The sequence below is a fragment of the Colias croceus genome, chromosome 7 (assembly GCF_905220415.1).
Source record: "Colias croceus chromosome 7, ilColCroc2.1".
NCBI classification, from domain to species: Eukaryota; Metazoa; Arthropoda; class Insecta; order Lepidoptera; family Pieridae; genus Colias; species Colias croceus.
This window is the reverse complement of record NC_059543.1, coordinates 7,091,942-7,116,465: the sequence shown is the minus strand read 5'-3', so window position 1 is coordinate 7,116,465 and position 24,524 is coordinate 7,091,942. Positions and strand designations below refer to the sequence as shown.

Here is a 24,524-nt window from a genome sequence, read left to right as displayed (position 1 = left end):
ACAATCAAATATATTGACTGTATACATAGAATCGCATCAATATAAAAGGCAGAACATTGAACATTTTAAAAGTATTGGTCTGATTTTAAAGTTTAGCTTTTCTGAGCCACATTTATGATTTGATAAGAGGTATCAAGGGCTGAATATCAGGGGATCTCTTTATTGGTTTAAGGGGTCGTTAAACTAGTGATTGCTTCTATTTACTCATACATTTTTGTTCATCGACGACTTTTAAAATCCTATTTAGTTATACTTATTTATTCAACATATTATTTATCCCCCGCCAGATTTTTTTTCATATTTTGTTATTATCTAGGACTGTTATTAAAGCCTCTTAATTTAATCAACTTTGTAGTTATGAAGAGTAAGATTCACTTATAATTACTAAAATTTAGGTTCTTAATTACAAATCACTAATTTAAGATTACTTGGTACTCATTATTCAACACTACTAAAAAACATGCTACTGAACATTAAAATTGGTACAGATACGTCCCAACGACGTCGTCATCGTCGTCCGGCGGCAGTTACCGCTATGCGTACTCGTGTCCGCGGCACCCGCACGGCAGTTGTGCGTGCTCGTCGCTATTCCCCGCGCACCCCGCACATCCCGCGCACCCGCACGCGCTCGACCACTTCGTGCGACCCCCGCCGCCCGCTGACCCCGCTGATATCATGCAGACAGGTATAGTGTGAAACTTTATTCATACAAAAATTCATTACTATAACACCAACAAAATGGCCTTCTCGATCTTCATCCACTATGTTATGTCTAGCAGACAGGCATATTGGAGCTCTGTACTTGAGTAGTATTTGGAATCTTAACTGGATAACAAGATATTGATTCAAGATACTATACTTTTGATAATCTTGTTGTTTTTGACGATGATGATGTGCTTTTAAATTTTAATTTCTTGGTCAAAGGATTCGTTAAATTGTTAAGTTTTAGGAGATTTATTTGTGTTTTACAGCATAGCTTTTTAATGTATGAGTAAAGACTCATAAGACTTAATAGAATTATATTTTTGACCCTGGCTTCTCTGAAGGAAGAAACTACGCAGTATATTATATATATTATGTTCCTATTTCATCCGACATTTTCCCTCATCGTTTTGAATATTAGTGATAAGGATAACGACCACGATACTGAAATACTTCTGGTTGTAACATTTAAATAATGGGTATAGTTAATATGACTTTAATTGAATGTTTTAAATACCCTGGAGGTCTTCAGTGAATAATCTTAAATAGAATGGAAATATTAGTACCGGTTTCAATAACTATTAATTTCCCTGATAGTTTATTTGACGTAAATTTTATACATTGTTGATCATTTTAGAAATAAGCTTAATATTATGAAGCTGTGAAACCGGCTATAAATGTAAAAGTAATGCTTAGACTTCATGATGGTAAAAACAATACTTATTTCTCCTCAGAAAACAGCCAAACCCAAATGGTGACGACATCAGATGCTGCGTTAATGAACGGTGGTATGATGGTGCAAGCTGGTGCGATGGGTCCCACCACAGTGATGGGCCAGATCATGGGAGCCCTCAACACTGGCCTCGCGGAGGACCTGAACATTGAAACGTTAGAACATAGCTTCGATTGTAACGTTGATGAGGTAAGTGTTCTGCCAGTTTACGAAAATTATGACGCTAATGTTCAAAGTGATGATTTGTAAAAGTAATTAAATAATTTTGAGTCAATAAAGTTAATTGAAATAGATTACTGCCTTTCTGCATTCCTAGGAATAGCTAGTTATGTTATTAATATTAAAACTTATACGAGACTAAAATGTTTATGAAGTAAGTCTTCAGCAAATAGAATTTCAACTGGAACTGGAAACATTAGGTTTTTTACGTTGGGTCATAACTTTGACGTGGGTGACAAATTTTTCGAGGAAATTAGGCTAATTTAACTAATACATTTACGATGTTGAAGGGAAATAATAATAGATATCATTTATGAATAAAGGGAAAAATTAATAACAATTATTTGTATTATGGATATTATAGGCAAACTGATCAATTTTCTATCCCTTGTTTGCAGTTCATAAAAACAAAATTTTATTAATGTTGACTATTGGATCTCGTCATAGACTTGGTCTGTTGTTTTTTTTTTCGAAAATCTATAAAAACCTGTGATAAAAACGCTATTTGTGGTTATAGTTATTAAAGGATAAACATTACTTTACGAGATAAGTAATAAAAATCAATGTAAATGAAAGACGTCCGCGTCGTGCGTAACGACATTTGTTAAACAATAAGGAAAACGTGAAAATATTAATTTCTCACGTAAATTATTTCAAATATCAGAAGTGTAGTTTCAAGCATCTTCAATGATTCATAATGAATCATTGAATAGCAGTTCCCAAAGTTTAAATGAATGTATGTTTTTTTAAGTCTGCAGTCTGCTATTCAGTTGCAATCATGATTACAAACTTTGCCCTTTATCGTATGCACTCTTAAAAATAGCTTGGGAAAAGTCCCGAGCTGTCTTTTATTTAAATAAATAATAAAAGCTCCTAAATTTGACTTCATGTAGTATTTAGCGATTTGGGTGATATTGTCTGCATTATATCTATCACTCGCGTACCCGGCCTAATTCCAGTATTGTTTTCTTTTAGAATTTAGTGATTGACGGTGATTTATGTTTATAATCGCATTTCAAAATATGTGGCTTTGTTTGCGAATATCAGTTACAACTTTGTCTTTGTCTTGTCCACTGACTTCACCACTGTCCTGAAATAAGTAAACAATAGTGAAATTTTCGCTCTTTCGGGATCTTTTATTTTCGCTCGCTGATTCTCTCTTGATGTAAGTTTTATATTACTTAACAGTCAGCCATTTTGCGTCCTCTTATTAACTAATCAAGTAAGTCTAATCGTTTATAGTAAACAACTCTTTATCTATTGGTCTCACAGGTGATAAAGCATGAGCTGAGCATGGACGGCAGCCTCGACTTCAACTTCCCGCAGCAGCAGATGGCTTCGGACGCTGAGAGCCACTTCGCTGCGCCGGCCCCGCCCGTCCCCACCACACTCTCTGGGGGGGGACAACGCACCCCGTACACCGTTGCCCCCTCTTGGGTACATTGAAGTCTATAGTCTATGGCCTATAGTTTATGGTCTAGTTTGTCTATAGTCTTTCAAAGTCGTCATATTATGTTCAACATTTCAAAATTTTAATATAATTTCGGTTACGTTTTAGTATGTATATAAATTGTTACGTATTCAAGATATATTTGTTTTTATCGTTTAGTCTACATTAAGAATGGTTACCGTTTGCTGTCGAATGTGCTAATTATTATTATTAGTTGTGTGGTGCGGGGCGGGGCGGAATGGCGCGATTTTGGATATCAAGGTATGTTGTTTTTGTCTATTCATCACTTTTTAGGTACAAAAATAACAAAAAATTCGTGGAAAATATATACTTACCGAAATTTTTTGTGAGATTTTTTTGAACCACTCAAAAAATATTTTAACGCATTTTTCAAATGGTAGGTAGTTATTTCAGTAAAATATTAAAGATTCACTAAAAAATTATAAATGTTAAGTAGGTATTTAAATGCAAAAAATTAAATTTTTTTTTTGAAATGCATCCAACAAAATACATCGTCACTCCTAATGTTAACAATAAAATCATATTTTTTTACCAAATATAACTTCAAATCCTCTGCACAGATAAACATCACGTAAATCCAAAAAAAATAGCTCAAAAAATAATAGCCAAAATACGTCATAATTCGATAAACCACGTTCAATAAATAATCCGAGAGTACTCAACAAATACATTAGCGAGCGTTTACAATAGTCAGCTGCAATAAATCGTACAGTATCAGCGATAATCTGGGAAACTTTTGCAGCACAATCCAATAACTTTGTGTAGTATTTCGGTAAACTACAAGTCTGTTGTTTCGTGAAAATACCGCGGACGTCCTGACCCCGTTCTCGTGTCTTTAAGATAGGAAGTAAACTTTTATAATAGCGTCTGCATTTTTCGTTACGAGACTGATTTATTGGTTTAGATAATAATAGAGTTTCGTTTATATTTCTCTTAATTCTTGGACATTGGCACGCGATTCGGATTACATTGGTATAGGTTGAAATAAATTATATCGGACAATGATGTGCATATAAATAGTTTACTTATTAACCGACTTCAAAAAAAGGAGAAAAGGAGGAGGTTATCTATTCGGCCGGTATGTTTTTTTTATGTATGTACACCGATTACTCCGATGTTTCTGAACCGATTTACGTGATTATTTTTTTGTTCGATGCGGGATGGTGTCGAATTGGTCCCGTAAAAATTTTATTCGGATAGGCCCAGTAGTTTTTATTTTATGAGCATTTTTGTCTGTATTTGTAAATGTTGCAAGTGCAAGTTTGAAGTCGGTTGTTTTTAACGAAGTTATCACTTGTCACTTTAAGTTAAAATATAATATTCATAGCTAATAGATCTTGGTAGCTATATTCAGAAGTGTATTCTTATGTATAATAATCACACATTCAAGCAATAAACAATTATTAGAAGAAGGGAAAAGAATTTTTTATTTATTAACGTTATCAACATTATCTGGTTATCAGACCTATTTCAAATTAGTCATAACAATTCAAATATTAGGGGATTTACTAGCCATTTATAAAAAAATAGAACAGGAAAAAAAATTAAATTATAAGACAAGACGACATAGGTACTAGTCAATATAATACTGTACTAAAAAAAACATACTAATAATTTTGTAACAAATTCGTCTTACCCATCGTTGTACAGGATAACTAGAAGCTATTTACAAAATAAAGAAAAAAATGTTCAACAAGGCCATTTTGAGTCTCATTCAAGTTTACGACGTCCCGTATTACGAAAAATAACTGCGTCACTCATGTTCGCGCTTTGTACGGGGATTATGACACGTGAGGCCTTTCAGAGGACAGAGAATATACGGCTTATAAACTGAATGAAAAATGTTATGAGATACTATCATTTCCTTGAGGCATTAGTTTGAAATAATAAAAATCCAAAAAAACACTTTCCCGTAAAATTGAGGACATTTTAGACTTTAGGAAGTCTTGGAAAATCTATCCACAACTTGATCCATATGTCCCAAACAACGAAAACAAAATTCGTGATCAGCCTGCTAGGTAGGCTGACGATATAAGAAGAGATTTTTATCTATTAATATAATTTACATAATATTATTATATAGTAAATCACTTTGAATAGTTATAGTGCAGAGGAAGGTTAATGATACAAGCATTGAGCTATTATTACTACGTATAGAGGAGACACCACGAAGAAAATCTGTGCGCCAGGCGCGGCGGCGCGGGGCGGCTAGTGAGTCATAGATTAAGCGATGTTATCGTCTCACCACCATAGAGGCGAAACTTTCTAAATATTCTGCCTATTACCAATTAAGAACAATCAATGCAACAAAAAATACATAATTAATCTAATAAATAAGTTATTAATAAACTTATCAATTAAAAATTTTTCAATTAAAACCAATCAATGTAATAAAAAAAATTGATACCTAGGTAATTAATTATTTTCATATTTTCATGTTTCAACCTTTTTTTCAAATAATATCCACAGTACAATGTTTTTTTAATGTGTAAAATTATTATTTTCCACAATAAAAATTTACGTCATGTAATATTACTATCTAAACATCTTTCATACCAAATGTCATTTCTTAAATTTTGAGTCTATGATAAATGACGCAAAATGGCGCCCGCCAAAAATTTTGTTCGAACCAAGTTTTAAAAATGATTAGGTATCTAGTTAATTACCGATGAAAGGTTATTTCTTTGCACTTTGCCGCATTACTTGAATTATTATTGCAATATCGTAACACAATCGAGGGCATATTTGAGGAGTTTCATGGTTTTTTGCTATAAAACAAACAAGACATGAACGCGACCATCGCGCTAAAGCGACTTAGTGCAGTTAGGCCATAAGGCCTATGTTGAGCGGAACATAAGTGATGTAGGCGGTGTCGTCTCCATACGTATATCTCAATGGATACAAGAAATAAAAATTCTTGAATAATCCGAGTTCTTCTGTTTTATATTGCAACATTGCTTTATAGAATTGGTGTGTGGTCGAAATTCTACCTTCTCTTTATAACGACTTTAGGACAAATATTCAATAATTTTATTATTTATATCGATTTTATTAACAACTGGTGCACAAGCACTACTAAAAAAGGAAATTAGATTATCCGGAAAAATGTACACTTAGTTCAACTTAAAGTCATGCGTTTAAAATTGAAGTAGGTATACTACTTTGAAATTTTAATTATAAAAACAGGATGTTAAAGAGCATAATCAGTGGATTAAAAATCGGCATGGTGTTTTGACTGCTACGAACACAATAGAATGTGATGGATTGGAATATTTCTATTGAAAAACCGCTCGTCGTTTGTTCGCTGATATGAATATATAATTAGATTTGTATTGAACTCGGTTTGCAAGCGGTCGTGATTCAATTTTACCTTTGAATGGCCGCATTTGCGCGCTAATGAGGGGTCTGGGCGATAATTAATCATATCATTTTTAGCGTAAACGGTGCTACGGAACCCCGACGATCTAGCGCCTTCGAATAATAGAATAACACGAAAAAATCCGTAGAGCACAACGCTATTAAGCTGTGGTAATGACTTGTTTTTAAGGGTTACAAAAAAGTCTCAAGCAGACGGTATTGCTTTTTTTATAATCGCGTCTCAGAAGTTAATGGAGAGTAAAATTCGAATCAAAAAATTGCGTTGTTATTTTAAATATCTAATGTTAAATTATCTGAAAACAACATTACTCAGCTAATGCAACGGCGAAGTTACTTCGTAGTGGAACTCGAATTTTTATTAACAAGCTGATTTTCATAAAGACTCGTTTAAATTTCCAAACTCATCCTGTATTCCGGTCGGCCGGCGACATAATTAGGTAGGTCCCACCTTTACACACGATTTCTCGGCACTTGTTAAAAGTTTTCAATTGCGTTACGAGGGGTTCTTAGTTCCTTACACAGAATTTATTCATTATATTCTCCCCACTACACCCCTACTTAATAAAACGCGTCTGCTGTTTACGGCCTTACCCCCTAATACTTACAATTTTAAATATTTACCGCATGGCCTTTCAAATGAGCAATGAATTAAACATTGTTTTCTAATTTTCTTTTCATCATTATGTATTATGAAGCGTTTTTTTAAATAACTATTTCTTCATCAAACATTCTCTCATATTCATTTCTGAGCATTGTCTTCATGGGATTTTCTTTAAAAATAATAATTATAAATACATTTTCTTGGTGTCCGGTTCTCTTGCCGCTGACAGGGCGTAGTCCTTCCATCACGGATGTCATTAATATTTACGCTTATCTATTTTCTATTCCACTAATCATATGATAAATACCCACACGCCCCATTCTCATCCTGAACGACTTTGTCGTCGTCGGTACAAAATAGTAATTGAACTTATAAATTTTAGACAGCATCACTCAATATCGGAGCATCGTAAACTTTTCCAATTTGAATCTTATGTATCGTAATTCATTGTCGATCAACATGATTTACATGAAGATTTTCTTAGGATTTTTACATTCTATCGAAGTTTGTTCGATGGGCGCTGAATACCAAGCGGGGCGAGCGACTCCTCATTATTGCTTGACAGCTTATGGCGAGTTTTATCGGTTATTTAAATGAGACAACATAGTTATGGCTGTCAATTTTTCTTAAGGTTACGTGCGCACAGCTTTTGAAAATTTTATAAATCAGTGTGTATTAGCATAATCGGAAAGCTTCCAATTTCGTTGAATTTAAGCTGTTTTTCTTTTAATTCTACCGTGAATTAAAGATCAAACATTTTCCATTCAAGAATTTACAATTTAATTTACTTATTTGCCACTCGAGCTTTTTTAATCAATGGAACATATTACCAAATTTGCGTCAGCAATGAGGATGGCGAGGGGCTGTTATAATTTTGTTGAATGTTTTACCATTCTCCGTCGCGACCACAACAATTAGATTATACGTTCATTAGAACGCGCCCGCACTGCTAACGATTTTATTATTTTTATTGCGCATCAGCAATGCTCCGAATATTTTCAACAAATTATGCACGCTCGGAACACGAAGACGAAATATTCTAATTGCTGAGACGTTTTTGACGGTTCGCAAATTAGTGTCTGGCTGTAATTAAATTTGTCGTCTGGAAAATTTAATAATAAAGCGTAGTTGAGAGAACTATACCTTAAATTAAAATTAATTTTAGTGATTAGGAAAATTTTCCTATATTGTACGTTCTAAAACTTAACTCTAGAGTTGAGGAATTCAGCCACTCTCGCTGATCAGATCTAATGAGAGTAAAGTTAATCGTTGTTCGTAGAGCAAACTTGGACGCTAGTATATTAAACACTGGTATTATAGAGGTTATATAAATGCGCATTTTGGATGCTTTCTGCAATGCAGATTGCAGATGTAACGTTTAAAAATGCAAGCCTCTACCGGCCGTATCACTTTCCGCCTCCATATAAGGTGACCAACCATATTGAGCCCGGCTTCGTAGTAGGTAGTAGGCCAGATGTTAATAAAAATGTCTTGTTACGCCATGATAAATAAATAAAAACTTATATGCGTGTCCAAACACAAAAAAAAAACTTTTTACCGCATTAGAACTCGTTTGATCAGAGAAAAATATCCGAATTTGTACATGCGGTAATTATATCGTTTCTTGCGTTACTTCAATCGGGATTTATTTTTCAAAAGATAGCCATATATTGAGTTCCTTTCCGTTCTTATTTCATGTTACGTTCTTATCCCATTTCAGAAAATATGCTACCTAATCAGTAATCAGTAGCTAAAAAAAGGTGGCAAGTTTATCTTTGTACTTAAGCAATTAAAAGGAAATTATCAATCGCGTGCTCGATATAATGTGTGTATACGATAAAGGGAAAAAATAAGTCTGATTAATTTTTATTTAATCGTAAATATCTCGTCTATCTCTATCTTTTTACGCATGTGCCATTGCCAGAACTCAGACATTATCGTGGATAATACCATAAATATGATTGTAATTCTGGATGAGTTGCGGTTATTTCAAGCATTTCAATCTAAAAAAATCAAATGTATCTTCTACGTTGTTATGCATTTATAAGAACATACGACCCACGTATTTCTTATTCAATAATTGCATTTTTTTATAAAAAGCACAAAATTTCTAACACCTCGCTGTCATCGTTAGTGTTATTGGTTAGGTTTTATTTATTTGTTACTGGAAAGTTAACTAATTTGTCTAAATTAACAAATTAGAATTAGCATGTACATAGTTGATACAAAAATATTGTGTCTAAACATCAATAAAATCATGATTGGAACACCGATTTTACAAAATACGGTGAAAGCATTAGATAGGTATTTTGAAATGCAATTAGGTTTCCGCGAGCAAACAACATTTCCTTGTGTATCTAACGTTACATTTCCTTTTTTCGCGCACTTCATACATACCTAGTACCTATAAAGCAAAATGTAATCTTTAAAACTACACATAACACAACAGATTTTGTTGCAGTTTTTGAAGTGCAATTTCTATACAGGCGCGTTGGGAATTAAATTCAAGGTCGAATCATGGCAATACCGTCACTTCATGCAATATGGCGACGATTTTAAGTTTGAATCTTGCCAAAGATCGTTCTTTTTTTAATAGATAAAGTGAATCAAGAGGAAGGTTTAATAGAATTTATCAGGTTTTAGGTAAAGCGGGTGGAAAGCTAGTAGTTATGTAGTTGAATAACATGTTAGTGTTGTTTTATACAATAAATGTAAACAATGAAAGCTGAGGAGTGAGCGCATAGCACACTTTGGGCGTAGGGCGTGTCGCTCCGCCTACATGCAACAGGTCGCTGGGACGCCCACACACTTGCTGTGAACTTTTTCCAACATATTATATTAATGTTTATTTATTTAATGTAACACACTGTGTGTAGTATTGAATGTATTCGGGATTGTTTGTATTAAATTATTGTAGGCTTGAAAATTTTCACTGACTTTCATCTGATGGGCTTAGGTACCTATACAGCCTCTAGCATTTTGAAATTGCTAGAAAATTTCCGTAATTTCTTTGTCTTGTTATATTTTGGTAAAATCTTATACAAAAGGAAATAGATTAGTTACAGGTATCTACCTATTTAGTAGACATATTTAGTATAAATTACTGCTAAAATTTACTATTGCCTTAATGTTTCAGGGATTAATATCTATGAGTACTTATTACCACAGAATTTATAATAATACTACGTATTTTTTGTAGCCAGCCACATAACCCAGTGGTCATGTGGCATCACAACAACGACAATACTGTTTTCTGTTTTTTTTTTTATATCTTTGGACGCAGTTTATGGATTTTGAACCCAGCGTGTATTAGAACTAATTAGTATGCAGGTTCATTTAATTTTTTGAAGATGCAGAATACTTATAAGATATACATATTATATGAAAATTGAATTTCTCCTAAAAAATTCAAGTCTAAATACATCTTTCAATGGCAAACTATTTTCAAAAATAAAAGGAACGGCCAATAAATTTACCGTTGAAATATGTACTGATAGGCTTTTCCGTTCCATACCATTTAATACGGGAACAATAAAAATTCGAGCCTATAAAATTTGACCTACAGAATCGAAATCTTACCGATTGTACTATAAAGGAAACACGTTCTAAATAACGGGCGTGTTAAGAGGTCTGTGGGTTTTGCACAGGGATAACACTTCTAAATAAAACAATAACTTTTCCAAAAAGTGTGAGTGAACTTATACCTAAGAATCTACAAAGAATAGCTTAGCATCGATTAAACTTATCGTTATCACATATTGTCTCCCTTTCGCTTTCTTAAAAAAAAATTGACCTGAGGAAAAAAGAAATAAAATACAAAAATTTCATCAAAAATGTATGAGTATTGAGTAGTAAAGTATATATGAGACAGAACTTGTACAAATTGTATCTTAGAAATTCTCTTATACCTTTGTTATTAAACGCGAATCGGGATCACCATTGATATCCTAGTATAGTTTTTATGGTATTATAAAGTTATTACAGACGATGTAGGATTTAAACAATTAGGTGATCCAAGAAATGGAACGAACAATCATAATAATAATTATTAGGTATCATAAATTATTAATATTAATTTAATGCTTACCAAAATTATTACATGTTAATATGTATAACCTTAATTTGAAATCGTTAAATAATAAATGAATTTCTCCTAGTTTCTCCAGAAATATGTCACAGTTAAAACATATCAAAATAGTATTACAGACTAGTTCAATCCCGCGGCCTCACCCACGTGGAACCTGGGTAATAAGTAGCCTATGTCCTAATCCAGAATATAATCCAAATTACATAAATTACCAAATAACGCAATACACAGAGATTCGATCAGATTTTTTATAAAGAGAAACAGTCATACTTTTAATTCCTTCATTACCTTCTTACAAACTTTCGCTTTTATATAATAAAAATAAAGATTTCGCAGCCCTATTGTATAGTGTGAATAAATTTTCGCGCGAGGCACCCCACCGGAATATCTCGATAACCAACGGCGCCTATGTTTTATAACCCGTAACATCCGGAACTGAATTTATTGTCACCCTACATTCCTGTAAAAAACTTGCGAAAATCACAAAGTATGTCAATTGGCCTTTTTTCGTTAAATATTGAATAGGTAGGTAGGTATACCTAATATTTATGCATATTACAAAACATAACATGTTTCGTGATATGATTTTTTTCCATGAATTCAGTGACAGTTTGAAATTATATAATTGTATTTTTAACTAGATAATTCTAAACGTAGTATTATTATTTATCACACAGATTTATCACCATCCTACAACATAGGCCATAAAACTTACTTACCTTAAATAATTACCAAAAAGTTACAAATATTTTAAGTATTCTCAATAAATAGAGGTAGGTACATATTATATATATATATATATTGATGCCCGTAATAAAGTTATCCTGTGCGTTATGCAAGCCATACCAAAAAGGTGTGAATTTTTATTAATTTGGCTCTACCCTCTATCTCAATTTAGTATGTATTAATAGTACCTAATACTTGTCAACCGTTTATTTTTATCTGCAATCCATAAGATTAACATAATATTATTGTAACCAATGACCAAAAGAAAGGATAACGAATTGTAACCTGACTCTTATCTTTCTTAGAGTCCACGCACGTAGGTAGATATAAAACTTCCATTTCACAAATCTCACGAACTACAAAAGTAATATTTTGCGTTCACAGACAAGTTTTATGCGAAAAGTTGATTGTTCTAGAAATCTAGATAGATATTTTACTTAAGTAATAAATCAGCAAGTATAGGTACGTACAAGTAATAGTCATACATAAAGTTTCGTATTCGTTTAGTCTCCATGGTTTATGTCGGCCTTATTTCGGGCACGCCAATTATCTACATCACATATTAAGAACACACTTTATTCTGAGCAATGAACGCAGAGAAAGTCCGTTACATTGCTGAATATGCGACAGATTTATCGTGGTTGCGTAGTGATGTTCCATTTTATCGACGACGATAATCGAAATATGCGGCGCAATATTCATAATTAGCGAGGAGTCCACTTAACCACTCTGCTGTTCGTTATTACCTTATTCGCGGCCTATAATTTTCCTATTTATAATGATTAGAAAATGACGGTGCACGTTCAGTTCTTCAAATGTTAATAGAGCTGATGTGATTTGAAAAGAGACAGTTGCGTTTAATTGTATATTGTACGTGTTAGGTTTTAATTTTGGTAAGTATTGTATAAAGTTTTGGTAAGAATCGATAGGGCCCCGGCACTACTGAGTCGTCACCTGGGACGCGGGGCAGGGGAGGGACAGACTTGGCGTCGCTGTGGCGGGCAGGTTACGATTTACACTCCACGAACTCAGCAGAAACTCTGCCGAACGAGAATCGCTGATAATCCACATATACACGCGCGTTGCGAAAATTACATCAAGATTACTGGGACGACACATTCTTTGTTCATAAATTTTAATTAAATACATGCGCGAATTTTATTTATAGTAACGATTTATACCTATCTGGAGAAAAATTTTTAGCAATTAGACTTCTGTCATGGGGCAGACTAATTCGATAAGCTTTTAATCTCTTTATGATTTATTTTTTATATTCACATTAAACCTTTGAAAACGTTTAAAATGTTTAACAACCTATGAATTCAGCGAAATAATCGAAGTAAAAAAGTTGAATAGACTTAACAATTTTTAATTGTCATAATAATATTAACTTGCGTCTTTAATAGTTATTTATTTATTTTTGTTTTTTGTTTCAGATCTTTCCTGGCTTGCAGAGGCAAGGTACATAGATGCCATGTTAACGCACAACGGTCGCAACTGACGAGCGAGACCGGATTACAGCCGAGACTGATAATGTGTTCTGATTTCTGCAGATATGAAACGTCGATCAAAGTGCGATAGTGAATCGTTCTAATTCAATTATTGAACTTTTTTATCATTAAGGTTATGTGACCTCGCGTATGTTTAGTAATCGATTTATAATTAGTTCCCATTATAGTTCTCCCTTCTATTATTTATGTAATTTTACTTGTTTAAATGTTAAGCTTAAGTCGATGTTAGAAACGAAAAGAGCTTCGAGCTCGGTTATCATTGCCATTTTAGCTTTTAATTTTTCATCTTCGGATACAGATGGGCCAATTATGTTTACATGTAATTATATCTAGGAAAGTAATTTTGTAAAATATGCGGACTGTGCAGTTTTATAATTGATCCAATTTGATATCGAGGAATAGTTCAGGTTCAGCCGTAGGATGCATACCATGGCGTGCTATAGCAATTTAATTCGACATGTTTACGGCGTGTAATAGTAACACATTTCGCATCGCTAAAGATCTGTAATTAAACGGTTATAACATCTCAAGGTGCACACCCTGTTATTTAATACCTACTAATAGAATTACAATGTAATACCTCATATATATTTTTACGTATGCCATTATCTAACCAAAAATTTATGAAGTACCAATAAATTGCTCAACAATTTTGACGCCAAAATCATGCTTTATTTAAGAACAGTAAAGTATAATAGACACAAATTTAGTACATTGTAAAAATGTTAATAGTAGTGCCTGTTTGTAAAAATAGTTGCGATGTTTTAATGCTCATTGTTGTTTGTTGAATGATTCATCATAATATACATATGGGACACTAAGTTATGTCTGGTGTTGACGTGCAAAATGAATAGTCAGACCTCTAGTCCCGAATAATTAATAAGTTCTAATTAAGCGTCGTTTGCGGCTAACATCGAAATGACTAACCGCAAGGTTACGACAAAAGATACATTAAATATTCATTGTTCAACATTAAACACACTAATATTTGATGTCATCTTTTGTGACAGCTTCGTTTGTACTTGCTAGTGATAACAGTGGTGGTTTCAGCAGACCGAGGAAAACGACCATATTTTCCTCAAAACATTTGATATTATATTTAAAACCGTCGAAATTTATAGCGTAAAGCTATGCCTTTGTCAAGTTTATTGACAATTGATTATTTGTACAAAAATATGCATAACGTAGTTGATGAAGTATCGTGCATACGACATCAAAAAATATAGTGGTTAAGTAAATAGCGATTCCACCACTGTTCGAGAACATTCTGCAAAGGCCTGTTAGGAGTTCACTATGAATTACCTCAGTGGACTATTTGTGATAGATTTAGCCAATAAGTGTTCAATTTAGCAACTTTACTGTAAATGTAAGTCAATTCTTATTATATTTGGCGTCCATGTTATGACGAGAGCATTATTTTTTGCCTCTTATTATTATTTTTGGTAAGAATGTTGAAATCAATTTTTGTTACATTTTTTACATACAGCTGACATTGGTGCTATAGTTAAATATTATATAGCGCATTTTAAAACAAATATATATTTTAATTTCATTCGTGTATTATAAAAATGAAATGTTCGTACAAAATTAATTATAAAAACGAAACTGCGTTCTTTGCCAAATTTAGGCAGAGGGTGCGTGAACAACCTTTACTTGTAAATATAATATAGTTAAATTGAGTTACTTTGGTACTATTATTGAATGTTCGACATCAGAATCTATAAGATTAAGTTTGCCAAATATTCAGTACATGTTATAACGCGACACAAATATTATGAATGTATCTTAAGTATAGTAGGGGTTCAATGTTAGATGACTCGCCTCCGCGGAGGTATCTCATATTAGATAGGTTTATTAGTTTTATTTTTAATGGTTGTTGATACATTATATAATGTTATATGTGTTAAGAATCGATTTCACCAGCAAAATAATCCACGTTTAAATTTTAGTCGACTTTTAATATGAATTTTTGTCATACAAAATGTATTTAGACAGTTTTAAATATTGGTTATTTTGTTAGTAAAATCGTTGCTGAGGCAGACGTTATGTCAATCCATGTGGTCAATTAATTAAGGATCTAATGAGTCTGTTCTTATAGGTCTAAGGTCTTTAGTGGAAGAACATAGTAATTTGGTTTATTTGGTAATGACATTAAGACCCGATTTCACCAATATTTTCTAAATCAGAGATTTATTAATCGAGCTTCAAAATAAACATGTATTTTAACATCGTTGTCAACTCTTCAGGTCCCAAGAAGGAAATCTAACAGCCGTTTATCAAATCGACCTTTAACTGAGCGACTCACGAATCATTCATTCGTATTTTAAACCGCCCGAAACAAAATGTCATAGTTGACAATGCCATAGTTTCGCACATTAGGGCTATTTGTTCTAGTTGTATAATAACTGTCATGTTTGGTAATTCGACTAAATCGAGATGTTCTGATACAGTATAAAATTTAATAATCATGTAGTAACTTTTACGTTTACTGGTTTATATGTCAAACGATTTGGTCGTTACCATGGTTACAAATGTTTGATGTTATTTGGAGATTGTTTTGTTGTGATTTTTCTTGTGTTATTTTAATTTTATTTTGAGTTGAATAAATACAATAATGTTGAAGAAAAATCGCGGTTCAATTTCACTTGGTAGAAGGTAAACTGGATCTGGTTGAAATTACGAAAAAAAATTCGGAGTCCGAAGGAAAGTGGAGAGATATCTCATACTAGAAGAGCAAACAAGAAAAATAAAGACAAAGATAAAAGAAAGCAGTAAATTAATAGTAAATTCTTGTTCGTAATAACCTAGTATCTAGTTGTTATAACCAATTTATTGAATGATTTTGATAGGTACAATCTAAGGGTACAATAAAAATGTTTTATAAAAACACAAGTTTTATTTATTTAGGTAACTAACATGAAAAATTACATATTTCTATAACAATGTCACATTTAAATTAAATTAGGATCATCATCATCGTCAGCCCATATACGTTCTCACTGCTGGGACATGGGATTGGTAGTGCTAACTTAAACTTAAACACGGTAAGGGATCAGGTCATTATCCACCACGCTATCTTATGATATGTCGGTTTCCTCACAATGTTTTTCACCACTGAGCCATCACTGCACTGCACTACAATAAGCAGTTGGTCTGTAGGTGAAACTGATTGATTCCTAAAACAGAATTTAAAATTAATTTAAGTAGGTACATTTCATAATCATGAGGAGGCCTGAGCCTTACCTGAGTAGTGGTGAAGTTTACATTTGAAGTACCTAGGTATATTGGTATTCAATACTAGATTTGACATGACTCACAGGATGATTGTTATGGTTTAATTGAAAATAATACAGTATGTAGGAAGGAACCTTTTATGCACATAAATATAAATATTACCTCACGAGATAGTTTTACTTACAGATCCGACGGTTATTCGAGTTTATCTTCAATTAATTGCAATACTTCCAAAACCGATTGTTTTGATAAACGAAATCTTGTACTAAAATCAACATCATCATATTCTACGAAACAATGACGACCTCTTTATAAATTCTGGGCCGTCGCGTTCGCACTATATAATCCAAATTATACAAATCATCCAACACATCTTCATTTTCAAAAATAAAATAGTATGCAGAGTCCATCTTGACAGCAAGAAAACATCAAATCATTTTTTCTAATCGCTTGTTAAAAATTTAAAGAGCCTCTATGCCAGTAATTAAATATGATGCCGTGTTAAGGAAACTAAACCTCGATTAGGTCATGGTGGGACACTCTCTTACATTGATGTCCCGTTAAAAGAGTTAACAACGTGTTAAACTAACTAACAGAGCTTGGTGAAACTGGGCCTAAATCTTTTTTTATAATCGGTGTTGTAATAAGATTTGTGAAAATTTTTGTTCGATATTTGCTTTAAATGTCAAAGTGTTGTTTATTGCTTTTGAAAAGTAATAAATTAGCTTTCTAATTATAAAATTATGTTATTTTATCGCCAACAATTTATTGTCAAAAGAACGTTGTAAATTAAGTACAAATTTGACGATGTATGAAGGATCACTAAAGCCTGAAAAATCTTTTATTTCATATCATGAAGCACTATTAAGTTATGACCAGTTAGTGAAATTACGGATTAATTATAATTACGGAAACATCAAATTATTTTAGTAGGTACTTAGTAAAGGCACAGTCATTCATATTAGTTCGAGCTGTGATGCGTATGAAATGACTCCCGTAGTGCAGTAACTTTAGGTAGTTAATTTGGGTACACGTAGTGTAATTATGGATGAATAATTGTAACGAGAAACTGACCAGTGTTCGCTTATTGAGTTGTAACATTTATAAAGTAAATTACCAAGGTATAGTTATTTCATGTGACTTTCTGTAAGACGTCTGTTGTCTCATATGTTTAACTTATTTAGTAGAATGTTTTTTTCCTATGTTTTGCATTGTTCTTCAAAGGAATGGTGTTCAAATCTTTTTTGTTGATTTTATTTTTTTGGTATATTATTAATTTTTTATTGTAATTAAAAATTACTTTTACGTGAAAGTCTTTACGGTTAATTAGCTAAGGTAGGAAAAGTTATGTGTTAAATGTAAATATATAGACAAAACATGTATGTAGGAGTACATAAATATTATTTATGTATTAAATTTGATATTGTTTTCAAAATTGAATTGGTTGTATTATTTTCCCTCACCCTTTTCCTAAATCAAATCCAACATAGTCTGAAAAAATTCTGTGCGACGGAATATACAGGTTCGATCCCCAGGAATTATTTATAAAGCCTATACCTACCTAACTAGCTTTATGATAAATTTTAAAGTAGTTAATCAATATCGCAGAGTACAGAATTAGAACCTCACTTATGATATATCCGAATTACTAGTAAATATCCAATATCCACTACACATACAATACACTTTTTAATAAAGAATCAATATATTCAATCCGCAATACATATTATATATTATTCTCATTCTGACAATCTGACATCTATCAGACTCGTTTGGGGTTAGAGACAAAAAGCAGAGGTAACTGTAGAAACATTCCAAACAAATTTCGTCACTTAATGATCACCCTATAGATAGGGAGGCGAAGAGGGGAATTTTCTGTAATACTCGAGCGTGGCAGTTTAAGATATGAGAGATACCTTAGACCTAATAGAACAACCTTGTTAACTATTTAGCTCTATATGTAGTGACGCGCGCCTAGGATAGACGATCAGATTAGTAAAAAAAAATCGATAGTCTGAAATACTCGAGCGCGTCAGATTAAGATATTGGGGGTTGATTTTAGTGTTTTAAGACTAAATTTAACTAATCTGACCATAAGTCCTTGACGCCGCCGAGTTATAGGGTCGCGAACTTGTAAAAAAAAAACGTTAATCCGGCATTCTCGAGCGCGATTGTTTTTATTTTTATTTTGAAGAATATAATCTAAAACTTACTAAAAATACAAAATCTGCCGGTTTCCGCATGACCGGAAGTCTGGAGGAGCCATTTCATCTTCCGAAAAACGCGTTGCAGCATATAAGTCGCGAACTTTACTTTTTCCAAAAAAAAAGTTTAAATAAACAAAAAAGGTAATTTTATTTTACAAAAAAAGGTCTCTTTTCATTTTTGTCCAAAGTTAAAACTTTTTTTACTTGAAGCATCGTAAAAAGTCAAACTCCCGGTTTTTTGTGTATATCTCGAAAACTGAGGGAGTTAAGAAAAATTGATATGAAATAACGATGATTAAAAAAAAGAAACCCACAAACCTTTTTCGGTCAGATTAAGAGAACCCACCAACATTTTTGTCAGATTAAGAAAATATGCTTTCAGGATACCGAGATAAACCTCCCCTATGAAAATCTGACGCGCTCGAGTATTTCAAAAGGACTCTTTTTTTCTGCATTTTCAAAAATTCATCATAACTTATCGTCATGTCGTAATCGTCAGTTTTTTTAAGGGGAGCTTCCTTGGGGCCTACTTAACACCCCTTCCAAAAATCTGACGCGCTCGAGTAAATTTTTTTTTTGTGCATTTTTGACGAATTTTTATGCCTAGCCCCACCACGCAAACCGGCAGATTAGTATACCGTTGTTATCAGAGGGACTTGGGGCATACGTAGTATGAATATCTGACGCGCTCGAGAATGCCCAAGTAACTGTTTTTTTTTTTACATTTTTGAAAATCCGTACACGCCAAACCCACCGCTAAAATGGTTTTTACCATAGAAGCTTTTCTTTTCGAAATTATTTTCTCTTTCGATTTTGATAAGTCTCGACGACGCCGTTGAATTACGTCATTTAGCTACCTCGCCTCCCTATCTATAGTCATTCAATCAAATGGTAGATCCAGCTGATGGCGCCGATATAATATACTAGGTAACTAAAATATCGCGCATTAAGCAATATAGATCTTGCAGTACATTAGTATTATTACACTGGTGATTACTTGATAAATTCAAAACTAATTCGATTAAGGCTATTTTATTGCGTAACTTCCAGAATATTTGAAGATGTGTGGCAAATGTTTTTATAGCGAAATTAAGAACTTTTTATTACTTCTCTTGATAATGTCGATTATGTGTGAATCTACTTACTTGATATCTAAAAATGTAGCGATAGTATTACTGTATTAGTACAGGTCAAGATTCTTATTAAAATATAATATCCCATAAAAGTTTTTAAAAGTTCTATAACTACTAGAAACTTAGGTATAGCTTTATTCTGGTAGAACGTCGATATTTTAATGTAGGTTCTTACATATGTATAATTTTCAACGCAAACATGTTCAGAATTAAACACTTTATTAGTTAAATTAATTTCTAAACAATAAGTAAGTGGGTTAGGAATCTGAATCGTCACATTCTTCCACCATGTCACTGGGCGGGCCAGGCTGCGCTGGCGGACTGAAGTTCAAATAGATGCTTTCTGTATACAAAGCCAAGCCAAAGGAAAACAACCACCTGAAATATCGAAAATATAGTTGTGAATGGTCACTTTTAGGTAATTCAATTTAAATAAGTAATAATTGATGGTGAATGCTTAGAGCCTTACATGTAAAACACTGCATAAAATCCTTCTCTAGACAACTCCGGTTCGAGTGTAAGCGAATGTACATATTTACAAAATAACTGATAGATTTAAACATTAGCATATTCTTAACACATAATTCAAATTTCATGACAATAATCTTTAGTAACATAATTGGAGTTGGATATAGCTGTGGATATGAAAAGATGAGCTATCCGCTGTAGTTCAACAACAGTAGCCTTCTTTCAGTAATACCTATATGGATTTTTCAAGAGACATAACTTTAAACAAAGATGCTCAATTTATAACAGGCAGGCATCTATTTCTTTTTTAATTAAAACAGACTCAAGGGCGATGGTAACGTAACCTCGAATCATTTTCTCATAAGATTCTCGTTCAAGGCTTACCTACCTACCTATTTCCTTATTCATACGTTTTCCTGTACCTATAGATTCTAATTTTCCGTAGTAAAGGGAATCTAAGTGAGTATTTTTATTTTTGTTGTTATAAGGACGGTTTATTAATAGGTATTGTGTTAACATTCATAATGATTTATCATGAATGCTTCATACTTTGTACTTAGGCATGTCAAACTGAGTAGGTACTTAGGTAGGTACAGCTCATAGGTAAATAATATAATTAGTTTAAAAATATTCGCTCGACATATATTGGCATCATCTTAACTAGGTAAGATAGGTATATTATATTGAAAAATAAACTAACCAAACAATGCCAGCTACAAGATGCTTCGTGTAGAAACTCTGCTTAGCTTTATACCACGGGTCCCAGGGCCCGCACGGCACAGGCAGCTCGTTCATGTGTGGTGGACAGTAGGCTTTAAGATTACGATTAGATTAGTATGATTTTTAGAAATTATTAGAATGGAGATATTGATTCTGAATGTTTAATTACTGAGAAAACATAACCATAGGCATTTATTGCAGCACCGTACCTACACATAGTAACAAACACAATTTAAGTAACGTAAGAAGTGAAACTTCGTTATGACCTTATTTTTCAAAAAATAATTTACTGTAAGCAACTTTACAGAAATGCGTCGAATAACGCGTGTTAGGGATAAGAAAAAGATGGCGCTTAATGAAAAAATGTTACACAAAATTTTTTTCCAACCCCGATAAAGAAGTTTCACTTCAAAAACAAACATCAACGAACAGTGAAGCGAGGAATAATGCAATGCTGTGCAATGGATTATTATTATCCACTGAAAAAAGTCATCTGAGCGCAGCGATCAACAGTGGATGAACACGATATTTCGCGTTACAACAAACCAGAGCCGCGGCTCTGCTTTGCTTTGTTGCAGCCAAATCCAAATGTTTTAAGTTTTAAGAAGCCCGTATTTTTCATAACAAATTTCAAGTTCCTTATTTATTAAGCGGTGAGTTACCTAGTTGTAAAGGATTAAAACTTAAAAGTAGTACGAAAAATACCTATATAATAAATAGGTGAGTAAAGAGAGGTCTATTTTATTCAACAGTAGGTCAAGTTGTACCCAGTTTGTAATGTAAACATTCTTACTCGATTTATTGGAATATTTTTTCTGTTGCATTACTCCAATTATGCGCTTTCGTAACCCAATTATTGCAGTACGCATTTTAAAATAAGACACGATATCACAGGATTTCTTCAATTTCTTAAATGACAGTACTTATATGAAAGGACATTAATTTTTAATCATTTTCTATTGACAATATTGAAACATAAAAGTAAAAACCTCCTTTCAGGCACTAAAGTAGGTAGTCACAGGTTGTACACATAACTCTGTGGTCATCCGGGGTTCATCCAATTATTTAAAATTACTCAACTGAATTTGACTCAAATGAATTTGATATTAACAGAAACAATTAAAATAATTTTCATTGAAATATGTAGTTCTTGAACCTTTCAGACAGCGCCATCTAGTCTCAATCGCAACGAAGTTCGTACTGTGGTGTACACTGTACAGTGTGTGTAAATTTTGGATGGAAGGTAGGTATAAGGTAAGCGTAGTATTTCAAAATCTTTGGCTACGGCCGGGCCACCTACGACCTTGCTATGCCGAATACTTAACAATTTACAAAATTTAATTAGACTGAAATAATAAAAATAATATTAAGTACATAGGTAATATTTGTTATGAATAAGTGCATGTTTATTACGTAAACCACAAAACAATAATATTTTACCTCACTAATCTTATTTAAGAATTTTAATATTAAAATATTCTACATACATAGATATTTACAAATTACCTAGTTAAAAACACATTTGAAATTAAATATGGTCCAAGAAATAAGTCAGTTTGTTCTAGGAAAAATGATTGTCCATAAGTTCAATCCATGAGTTCAATCTTCTCATTATCTACTTAAATACTATAAGTCATTGAGATTATTACTACGTATAGAGGAGACACGACGAACAAAATCTGTGCGCCAAGATCAGCCGCGCGGAGCGGAAATGAGCGGGTAAACGACTGAGTGCAGATAAGCCATTTGACCTTTGTTGAGCGGAACATAAGTGATGTAGGCGGTGTCGTCTCCATACGTAGTAATAGTATCTCAATGATATAAGTAGGTATTTACTTTAACCAATTATTATTCGCTAGTGGGTGTAGTCTATGAAATAGTACAAAACATTAAATAATAATTTTCCTTGTTAACATACAAACCGCATGAAATTTAAAAATTTGTATCTAAGGAAATTAAATAAATGGAAATCGGCCATACAAGCATTGCCACACAAAACGCCGTTATATTATCATGGTTATAGCATGGTTATAGGTATCTATTGACCGCATCCCTGTCGGTATGTCAACTTGAATTCAAGTTATATAAAATATTTCATGGGCTCTCAAAAGGAATATCTATTATTTGGGGAACTACTAAATTTAAACTCGTTTGTTGAATGAAGTTAAATCACTGCCTATCACTTACTATTCCAGAATCTTCTAAGCGTCATTGTCATGTAAAATAAAGAAATAGCAATTATCTTCTACAAACTTTGAGTTGTTCGAAAGACTTAAAGTTAGTATTCACTTTTCTCTTTTCTCTTCTAACTAGGTACCAAGTTACTGCTTACTATTATCTCATTTAATATAATTATAATTTTCCGTACACCATGGAGTAATCATTGTATATTTCTTTTTAACCCATTGAGCCCCGAGCGGCCCGATCCGACCACGACACAATAGATTTTCTATTGTGTCTGTGATTCCGGAGGCTGAGTTAGTAAGTAGAAAAAGGTGAACAAAATAAAATAAAACCAGTTAATACTGTTTTATCAAAATTTAATGACTGAATCAAGAAACTTTGTATTCCTAACAATTACAGAAGTTTAAATCTAAGTTCGAATTAAGGTATCTATTTCATCGCTTTACAATTTCAAGTAGTTCAATGTCATATTCAATGAAATCACATCTGGTGCGAGTGAGCCTGCTATGTTTTTAGATAATATCCCAAATATATTCTTGTCCAAAATACCTCAACAACACAAAGTTAAAACAAAATAACTTTTTCATAGACAAATGTCTATTGCCAAAAATATGATTGCTTCTCAAATCTTAAAATATCACACTGGGATACGAACACAGCATTATTTTTTTTCTGAGGTATTTTGAAACATAGAATGTCAATCCCCTAATTCTAATTATTATATCTAAAGACGGTCAGAATATTACGTAATACATGGAACACGCTTGTGAACACAGATGTACAATTAGTAATAAAAAATAATAGTCATAATATATTGAGAATCGCGACAATTTATGTTTGATTTTTTTTATTTGAGAAAATTTACAATATGCACTTGACTTAGTATATAATTATAAATCCTTTAGGCTATAAGTGCATATTAATTCAATATGATATGATCAATATGATCAAGTATATATTCAACTAAGAATAGGATCGATATTGTGCCATTTTGTGAGGTCATAAGGCCGGTTGCAGAGCTTCACCAATCGTCAGTGCGTACCATCGGTCCTGACGATACGCATCAACAATGTGTATGACTAAATAATAATATTATGACACTAATACGCATGACAATACGCGTGCGTATGGTCGGTCTAGCTATGAACGG

General features: G+C 32.8%; 2 protein-coding genes across 3 annotated transcripts in view; one reads left to right on the top strand and one right to left on the bottom strand.

The window, feature by feature from the left end:
* Positions 1 to 15,577, top strand: part of LOC123693174 (forkhead box protein O) — an 87,233-nt gene extending 71,656 nt beyond the window's left edge. For both annotated transcript variants that reach the window (XM_045638149.1, XM_045638148.1), the window contains exons 6-9: positions 489 to 685; positions 1,437 to 1,624; positions 2,927 to 3,365; positions 13,354 to 15,577. In XM_045638149.1, coding sequence (XP_045494105.1) covers positions 489 to 685; positions 1,437 to 1,624; positions 2,927 to 3,100 — 559 coding nt within the window. In that variant the 3' untranslated portion in view covers positions 3,101 to 3,365; positions 13,354 to 15,577. The remainder of the gene's footprint in view (positions 1 to 488; positions 686 to 1,436; positions 1,625 to 2,926; positions 3,366 to 13,353) is intronic.
* A 4,625-nt stretch (positions 15,578 to 20,202) lies between these two features.
* Positions 20,203 to 22,088, bottom strand: LOC123693178. The gene is made up of 3 exons (XM_045638166.1): positions 21,984 to 22,088; positions 21,171 to 21,282; positions 20,203 to 20,380 (listed from the first exon to the last, which is right to left on the bottom strand). Exons 1-3 carry the CDS (start codon positions 22,057 to 22,059, stop codon positions 20,260 to 20,262), a joined length of 309 nt encoding a protein of 102 aa, XP_045494122.1. The 5' UTR covers positions 22,060 to 22,088; the 3' UTR covers positions 20,203 to 20,259.
* Between the last annotated feature and the right edge of the window lie 2,436 nt (positions 22,089 to 24,524).

Coding starts and splice junctions, on each gene's coding strand:
- LOC123693178 (XM_045638166.1), bottom strand. CDS start 22,059: ATGCGTACTGCAATAATTGGGTTACGAAAGCGCATAATTGGAGTAATG. Junction 21,283..21,983: donor AAAATATTCCAATAAATCGA/GTAAGAATGTTT, acceptor GTAATCTTAAAG/CCTACTGTCCACCACACATG. Junction 20,381..21,170: donor CTTGTAGCTGGCATTGTTTG/GTTAGTTTATTT, acceptor TCGATATTTCAG/GTGGTTGTTTTCCTTTGGCT.